The following is a 9,708-nucleotide window of genomic DNA, read 5'->3' on the forward strand; positions in this document are numbered from 1 at the left end:
GTGGAAACTGTCACTTTAAATTTCAAGGAGATCTGTGCCCTTGTGTAGTAGACCCCTTCAGGGGTGGGGGTAGGGTATCCATTCGCTGAACAACAAAGATATGAGAAACCAAATGAAACAGATGCCCATGAAAATTCGGAAACCCTGAACTTCAGAGGAAAGGTTAGCGCAGTGAATTGAGTGCTTGCATAGAGGAGAAGCTGAGCGGGGATGGCAAGAGGGAGACTGACTAGCTAACAACAGCCCAGACACTGCTTGACCACGTGGTGAGCAGCTTTGGCAACACAAGGTGGCCTACTAGAGCAGATTCACACAGGTAAAGGAAAAGCTTAGATTCCTTATTGTTTCTCAAGCTCCCCTGGTGACCAGAGTGGTAGCCAATTCCCACCCTCATCCATCCCCAGCACGGCAGTTGGGAGACACTCCAGTGTGAGCTGGGGGCCAGCTGTGCTGCTTTGGTGCCTGGATTCAGGTGAGCTCAGCTCCAGACCTATAGAGTCATTTTCCTGCCCCTCATTTCTCTTTTTAGCTATTCCTTCAGCGTTTTTCAGGTTTCTTTCATTTTCTTATTTTTCTCTTCTTAGCTCCATTTCCCTGTCCTTCTTTTGTCTTTATGCTTATATTTTTTACTGTTGCTGCCTATTTTTCTGTATTCTATTTATTATTTTCTTTTATCATTGTTCGTTCCTTGTTTGTTTATTCTGTTTTGTGTGTGTTGGGGAGGGGGAGGCAGTGGTCTCTTTCCTACCCAACAGGAGATAGCAAGCATGCCCATAAAGCCCAGCCACAACCCTATCCTATGTAGCTACACACACGGAGCAAAAGTCAATACCAGCTCTTATACCACTTGATCAACAACAGACAGCAGCCAACCTTAAACTGAGGTGCACCAACAATGAACAAGAACAGTGTACATACTTCCATTCCCTAACTACACCCACAGAAGACAGCTGGTGAGACGTCTAAGAACAAATCAATAATCATCAATTAAATGTAAATACAACAACCCCAAAATGCCCCAGAGACAACAATTTTAGCTCTCACAAACAAACTAGAATAGCTCAAACAAATGACCAAGATGCAGAGCCAGAAAATGTTTCTCAGTAAGAAAAGATAAAGGAATTAACTGAAAAAGCATTCACAAGAATGATATTTAGGTACCTTCAAAGGATAGACAGAAACATGAAAGAAATCAAGAACTCACACACACACAAAAAAAAACTTTAAAAGAATTTAGGAAATCACTACGAGAACAAATACACAAAATAAACACAAATTTACAACAATACAAAATCTGCAACTAGAAATCCAGAATATTAATTCTGAGATTATAGAAATGGACAATACATTGAAAGGACAAAAGAGTAGTTTTAAAGCAATGAATTCCAAATTAGTGATCTTGAAGGTAATTCTCTCAATACTAGTATGCTCCAAAGACATTAAGAAAAAGAATGAAAAAATTCCAAAGAAAGTCTAAGAGTTATATGGGAAACCATGAGGAAGAACAATTTACAGGTGACCAGACTCCTGTAACAGAAAGAGACAATAAAATGCGCAGAAAAAAAACTGTCCAAGATCTGTTGGAAGAAAACTGCCCTAACATCATGAAATACAAGAAGATTAGCATATAAGATGCTGAACGAACCCCAAAAAAGGATAGATCCTAAAAGAAAATCACCATAACATATCATAATCAAACTTTCCAAAACCAAAGACAAAGAAAAAACACAAACAAAATGAACTCAGTGCACAAAATTATGTGGAACAAAAAAACCCAGCAGCACCACAAATAAAAAGGACACACACACACAGCAAAATGACAGCAATTAGTTCATATCTATCAATAACTACACTGAATGTAACTGTACCAGTAAAGAAAAGAAGAGCCGAATGGATAAAACAGGATCCTTCAGTAATGGTTCTACAAGAGAAACATCAAAAAGATAAGAGACAGCCTAAATGTTCAACAACAGAAGAATGGTTAAACAAACTCTGGTACATACACACAATTGGTGTTGTTGTTAAGTGCCACTGAGTCAGTTCTGACCCACAAGGAACTTGGACTGCCGACCTTGCAGTTCAAACCGACTTTGCAGTCTAGTGCATTAACCCACAGCGCCACAGCAGAACTCCATATGCACAGTGGAATACTACAAAACAAATAATAACAATGAGACTGAAATATCTCACAACATGGATGAACCTAATGTTGAACATAATGAGCATTATGCTAAGTGAAATTAGTCAATCACAAAAGGGCAAATATTGTTGAGACAATGCTGTAAAAAATTAAGAAAAGGTTATCTTAATAAAAGAAATAATCAATGATGGTTTTGAGGAGGGGAGAATATTCACAGGCTAGAAGGTAGACACATGGTAACATGACAGAAAGGGCAGGCAATATAAAATAAGAGGGAATAGAAGTAAATACTGTTAACTGACAATACACGGAGGGGATTTCAAATCACTGTAATGAAGCAAAGTATATGAATGCAAAAACTGACGATCTACTCTGTAAACCTTCACTCAATTCACAATAAAGTTTAAAAAAAAAAGTTAATACAAGAGAATGTTTATTTTGTGCTTATATTACCTGTTATTAGAGAGATTTAAAAATTGTTAATTATGCTCTTATTTCTTTCTTTCATAATCAAAAGTTAGGGTCAAAATAACCAAATTTAAACCCTTCTCCAAACTAAACATTCCTGACGTTTCCAAAGGCCTATTTATCCTACTCACTTTTCTCATTTACAGTCAATGAGCCAACTGGTCAATGTAAGTCTGAAAGGGGAACAGATTTTCAGGGTACTATCCACAAAGGCAAAAACCACCAATACCAAAGATAGAACAACTCCAAACACAAGTACAGAGCTCATCTCAAGTGCTACGACTGTTGCTGGGAATATTTTTATAGGGAAAACAAAGGTTTCTGTTCAACTTGATATAACTAACTAAAAATAAGTACAACCAAAAATAAATATACTTGTTAATAAAGAACTCATCTGAAATGTTATTCTTCATGCCCCACCTATAAAAATCACCTTTCAACAGGTGGCTTACACAATATTTTTTAGTTCAATACTACAGCATAAAATATGCCACTTGGGCCAGAAAACAAGATCCGTATTAGTGGGTATGAGAGCCCACAAAGCCACTTTCTGTCTTACAAGACCAACGGCATAGCTCCAGTCTCTCAAGAGCAATGTACAGTTGCAATTATTTATAATTTATAATTCTCCACAGTCCAAATGCATTCAGGTGTTATATTTACCATAAACAATGTTTCGTAGTAACATGGTTGAAGTATAATTTTATCAGATTATCAAGGAATCAAAGATAAGGAGTTAACTAAAGGTCAAATTCTCAAGCAAAATAGAAAAAAGATTTTGTTACCTTTCGTCCATAAATTTTACAAGGCCAGTAAAGGAATTAAATGACATAATATGAAAATACTGTAAAAAAGTTAAAGTTCAGGCCAATAAAATGCCATTACAGTACCTGTACTTTCCTCTGCTTTCTCAAAAGAGAATCATAATCTCCGTATGTTCAACAGATAAACATTTTAATTGTTTTCTCAATTTTCAACCCACCATATTTTGACAAGTCTGAATCTCCTCCTGAGCAAGATTGTATTCTGCCCAAATTATCTCTAGTTCATTCAAAGAGGCTGGGATAGCTAAGCACCCTTTGTCCAACATTTGTACAGCATCTGAAAGGTCATCTCCAAAACGAACATTGATGTCCACACGCCTGTTTTTAAAAAGCAAAAAGGATAAGACTAATATCTAAAAGATTAAAAAAATTATGTGAGAAAAAGTTATGTTCAAATCATAATTGTTTAAAGTTACTATTTACAGTTAAAAGATAAAGAGGTATGTTTTTTAATTTTTGTATAAAACAATGACTATAAAGCTGCACAATATATATGGATTATCAAATTGACCTTCAAATTCTGGTCTACAATTAAATTTGCAAAGACTTTACTATTTAGCCAAGACTATAGGACACAGCATACTCCTTACACTCCTAACAACCAGACTAGTGTTGCTGTTAATGTTATGTCTATTTCAACTCACAGTGACCCTATATTGGATTCTGAAGAGCAGCTGGTGGATCTGAACCACTGAACCTGTTAGCAGTCCAGTGCTTTTCCTACAGTGCCACATCAGGACTCCAGCAACCACAATGCATTGTTGTTAAGTGCTGTCAAGTTGGTTCCAACTCAGAGTGATGCTGTATAGCTTTTCTGAAAGAAGCAGCTGGTGAGTTTGAACCACCGGCCTTGAGATTCAAATGATCTTGCAGTCCAGTGTTTATCCTACAGTGTACCACACCCGGACTCCAGAAACTAATGTATTCAGTAAACTTTTAAATGCAGAACACAGACCAACTAGCAAAACCAACAACACCCAAAGGCAGTCCTTTCTCTAACTTCCAAGATTACTGCCACCATTCTGATACCACATTCTTTGCTCAAATATGAATTAAAATACATAGGGTCATTTGGGTCCAAAGTCTGATTCATAACTTTGCTAGCAGTATAGCCACTTGATTTTTGGCAATGCTTCAAACGTTCTGGAAGGACAAATTACACAAACTCTTAAGAGACTGATACACCACATGACAATTACTGAATTTATATTGAAAAATATAAAACTTCCAGTGAACAAAAGATCAACCTGCAGTATTCATGCAAGGCAGCACATTCTACTTTTTCAAAGTACATGAGAAAAGGACTAGTTTGAGTTCTGTGCATAGCACAAAAAAGAAACCAGATGGCTTTGAGAATTATCCACAATCCAGAGAAAGGTGATAAATTAACCCTAAATCACAAAAAAAGCAACTCTATGCTAAAGCAGAAGTCCTGGTGTGGTGCTGTGGGCTAATGCACTGGGCTGTAAAATTGGTTTGAATCACAAGGTAAGTGGTTCAAGCTCACCAGCCGCTCCTTGGAAAGAAACCCTATACAGGATACCGATGGGTCAGAACCAACTCAATGGTACTTAACAACAACATACTAAAGCAAGGTTATCTGCATAATTCAAATACAGACTTTAAGTAATGCTGAATAAAGGTTGCACACAATTTGCTAACCAATTTATCTTTTCTTCTAACTCTGAGGACTACTTTGTAAATGATAAAGCCTTCCTTTAGACAGAGTACAGTAATTTAGATACTGAAATCTTTAGTTTCAGATTAGTCCTGAAACTAATCCCAGGCAAAGCAACTAGACATGGTAGTTTTCCATCAAACCACCACTTACAAGTTGTGTGTTGTTTTGTTTTCTGTTTTTCACCCTCAGAAATGAATTTATAGGACACTATGGTTTACAGGTACTGAAAGAACAATGAAAAGAATATTATATATTCCTCTCAGGAAGAACTATTTTTAGTTTCTCCTTTCTAAGCCATAAAAATACCTAGATAAAGTTTCAATTCAAAAACTGGTGGGCATACAATTTAAACAATTAGTCAGCAAATATTTCTAACTATCCTTCTAAAAATGTAATTTTACCTACCTAACTTCTTTCAATACTTCAACCTTAGCCGCTAAATCTTTCATTCTGGTACCTATACGAGTCTTCAGAGTACTCTCTAAATTTTTAGTCAAGTCCAAAGTAGTTGCTCTCTCTTGCTGAAACAAAGAAATAACAGGTACATGCTAGTGAGATACAGTTAAGAAGCTAAATTTCTGCTACTATTTAAATAATGTTTAGACATAATTTTTTAAATATTTAAATGTAGACATATGAGTAAGTCAAAAAGTATTGCTACTACAGTTCTAGTTCATACATGTATGGGTTTATTTCCAACAAAATATATGTAAACATTTCTCTGCAATTAGTGGAAACACAAAGACAAGTTCTCTCAGTAATACACTTGTCTTAGTCTCATTAGAGTACCTTCACACACAAAAAAGTATACTTTTTGTGCCATGGGGGAAAAAAAATTTTAAGGTCAGAGTTAATGTCAAACTTTTAATAAAATTTAACATGCCTTCCCAAATCATTGAAGCTTTGCAACAAGTTAGCAGGAATTCTGCCCCATATAAAATAATGTGTTTTGATGGATCAAGAGTTTTAAGGAAGGTTGGAAAGATCTCAAAGACAAGCCAAGAGTGAAGACTGTCAACCTAAATGAAGAAACTATGGCTGACATCCAAAAATTGGCTGAAGAAGGCAGAAGAATTACCATTGATGCCATAGTTACTGAAGCTGGGATCTTACATGGTTTCTTATTTTCAATTTTAAGCTAACATCTTGGCCTCAGCAAACTTTAGTTTCCATGGTTGGCAAAAGCGTTGAGCAAAGATCACTAGCTCAAAGAGCTGATCTCTTTTAAGCAAGAGCAAAGCAAATCTAATGAAGATGATTTTATGGAGCAAATTGTAACCTGGGACGAGTCTTGGATTTGCCAATAAAATCCAGAAGAGTAAGAAGGTTCAATCAAAACTGTGGCTGCTGGAGATCTGCTAGGCTAGTTAAATTCAAGGCAGAGAGATCAGCACAGAAGGAATGGCAACTGTTAGGGGGGCACTCAAAGGGAGGAAATCTTGGCAGATTTTCTTAAAAGGCACAGGAAAATCATGGGAGCTTATCAGGAAGACATTTTTAAGAGAACTGAAAACTACACAGGAGATAAAAAGGCCAAGAATGAGCAATGAGGAACTGTTTATTATGACAACACAACTGCTCATTCCTCAAGGGTAGGAGCAAAGGTTGAAAAATGAAACTGTTGTTGGGAACCCTTACCCCATCCTACCTTAAAGTCCTTCAGACTTCTTTTTGTTCCCTAAACTCCAAGAACATTGAAAAGGAACATGACTTGAGTCCCATGAAGATGCCAAAATTGTTGTTTTGATGTGGGGTAAATCAAAGAATGCAGAATTAATTATTCAAGAAAAAGTTGGTGAGATGAAAACAACACCTTCAGAAGTGTACAGACCTAGGTGAAGGATACACTGAGAAACAGTAGCTTCATATTTTGATAGTTTTATTCAATACATTTTTATAATTTTGTAGCAATACTTTTTTACTTACCCTCATATATTATGCCAGAGAATAACAAATATTTCCCCACTTGCTGAAACCTAAAAATATATCATGTGTCCCAGTTCTCTGTGTTCACACAAATTAAGACTCTATATTTCATACTAACAACAAGCCAAATACAAACAAAGTTTCATAAACTGTACCTTTAATACTTAAGATGTTTAAAAAATAAATAAAAGGTCCCCACAGTAAGTAAAGACAGTCTCCAGACACAATGAAAAAGAAAAGAACAACGGCATGCTATATAAAGTATTCTTGAAAAAGAAACTGAACCTGAATCAGAGAAACACTGAAATCTTAACTACCAAAAAAGGAAATACATAGATACATTTAAGGTTAAAAGCAATCTGCTAAATAACAGATTAAATAGAAAAGATATAGCAACCAAAATATAACATATATGCCTAACAAGGATCCTGATATGAAAAAACAAACTATGAAGACACTCATAGGATCATATATAGGAAACTTCAACAGTGGCTAGATATTAAATGACATTAAGAAATTATTGCTAATTTTTAAGTATGACTAGTATTATGATTATTCCATAAGAATCTTTTTCTTTTAGACAGAAATACTGAGGCATTTATAGTGAAATATTATTAATGTGATTTGGTTTAAAATAGCTCAGGAGATACAGGTTTTAAAAAGATGTGCTTGATAACTGTAAAAACTGGGTGATGGGTACATGAGGGTTAATTACACAATTCTCTCTTTCATAAACTTTTAAAACTTTCCATGGCTGAGTTTTTAAAAGAACAAAAAATAAAATATAAATGAAACATTCAATGAAATCCAAAAATGATTATTTTGGAATATAACCAAAAGTTTCACCTTATAGCAGACATAAGAAAATAAAGAGAAAAGGGAGCTAGAGATAGGAAAGTGACAGGAATTTAATTAAACAATTTCCCATTTGGACATTCCTTACCTTACGACACTGAACATACCTTCAGCTCTTGAGCAGTCTGTTCTAATTTCAATTCTAATGCTTTATAACTTTCAAGAAGAACCTCCTTCTCTGTTTTAAGCTTTTCATTTTCTTCAATCAGCTTCTGATCCTGCTTAATTTTTGCCAGGCTAACATTGGATCCTAAATTAAAGTCACCAACAGCCAAACTTTCCCTATTGAAAACACAGTCAATCATTTTAAAAACCAAACTGAATAAACTGAGAGATTAAAACTCTAAACTAAATTGAGCTTTTTACCTATAATATAGAGTTAAATTTTGAACTAAAATCTTGCCCTAGTTCAACATTAAAAATAATTAATGCAAAAAAGATTTTATACCTGAAGTCATACTTCAAAATCAATGTCTCTCAATTTTCAAAGAAAACATATTCTACTATTTCACAGCACTATCAACTCCAGCAAATACAGGAAAAAGCATTTCTGTATCAGTTTCTTATAATCCCCTCCTCTCCATTTTCCTACCCCATTTGAGTTTCGTTTCAAAAACTGTTAACAACCCAGCAAAATGCCAACTACATCACCCAAAATATGGCATCATGAATCAGATACAGAAATATGTGAATGTTTTCATATATATACACATCAAATCTGATTCTCTGCTTCTAGTTTATAAATCACAATTATCTATAAGTTAACTCCTTTTAGAATAAGCAAATTCTAGCACAAAAATTCTTCACAGGAGCTTTCTTTTGTTAATAAAGAAAAGACAATTCACTGAAACTCACTATGGCAGTCTTATAGCAGGAAAAATTTTAAAACATGTTTAAAATTCTGGTTCTGCCGAAATCCAAAAGGACTTTAAAAATTTCATGGAAAAATGGAATTAAAAGATAAAAGGGACATTTTCACAAACTTCTGAAGCCCCTTCATAATTCAAATTTAGATGTAAAATTTTAATTTTTTATAAATACATGCAAAAGAATAATTGTTCTTTTAAAATGGTTTTTACTAAAAATATTTCTGAAGGAATACATATTTAAGAAAAATAGAAATAATAAATCACTATCTTCCCTAATCACTGACACAGTTACGGACTAGCAAACATAAGCTGTGCCTTTTATTCTACTCTGGCAAGTAGAGAGATGGAAATACCATCTAGTTAACACTAGTTAAAAGTTTAAACCCCACCAGTCTTACTTCGGAAATATCACATGATTTCCTGTATTATTTTCACTCTTCAAGTCAAGACTCATCCTCCCAGATGATCGTCCTTTTGGCCTGCTGAAATTTGACTGGTTTGATCTATGCCCCCACAAGGGAATGGGACTTTTGAGGTTCCTAAGAGCAAGCTGGCCAGAATCCGATTTTTTTTCCTCACAGGTGGTAGTGCTGGAAGCTTGTTTGCATTTTTCTGCAAATCCCTTCTTAGCCACTTCTTCCCCTATATCGACATTGCCATACTCAGCCTGAGCAATAACTGTTCCATCTTGATAACTTGCTTTAATTCTAATTTTTATTTCCTTTTCAAAAATCAAGCTCCCCAAAAAGGTTCTGCCCTAAGAAAGACAGGAAAGAAAACATAAACCAGGTACATCAACATGTTTTTCCTTCAAATATTTTCTTTTCTACCCAGTTGTCCCAATAAACATATTTCTTCATTCTGCAATCTGCATAAAAGTACACTTATCAAATATGGCACTTCCTCAGAAGGCTGGAAATAGAATTACCTTATGATCCAGAAATT

At 35.0% G+C, this 9,708-nt stretch overlaps 1 protein-coding gene across 2 annotated transcripts in view; it reads right to left on the reverse strand.

Moving 5' to 3' along the window:
• STK31 (serine/threonine kinase 31) overlaps positions 1 to 9,708 on the reverse strand; it is a 117,488-nt gene that overhangs the window by 70,418 nt on the left and 37,362 nt on the right. For both annotated transcript variants that reach the window (XM_006832210.1, XM_006832209.1), the window contains exons 7-10: positions 9,162 to 9,520; positions 8,002 to 8,176; positions 5,519 to 5,634; positions 3,591 to 3,750 (exon numbers count right to left, since the gene is read on the reverse strand). In XM_006832210.1, coding sequence (XP_006832273.1) covers positions 3,591 to 3,750; positions 5,519 to 5,634; positions 8,002 to 8,176; positions 9,162 to 9,520 — 810 coding nt within the window. The remainder of the gene's footprint in view (positions 1 to 3,590; positions 3,751 to 5,518; positions 5,635 to 8,001; positions 8,177 to 9,161; positions 9,521 to 9,708) is intronic.

This window comes from Chrysochloris asiatica, unplaced genomic scaffold (assembly GCF_000296735.1).
Source record: "Chrysochloris asiatica unplaced genomic scaffold, ChrAsi1.0 scaffold00006, whole genome shotgun sequence".
Classification (NCBI taxonomy): Eukaryota; Metazoa; Chordata; class Mammalia; order Afrosoricida; family Chrysochloridae; genus Chrysochloris; species Chrysochloris asiatica.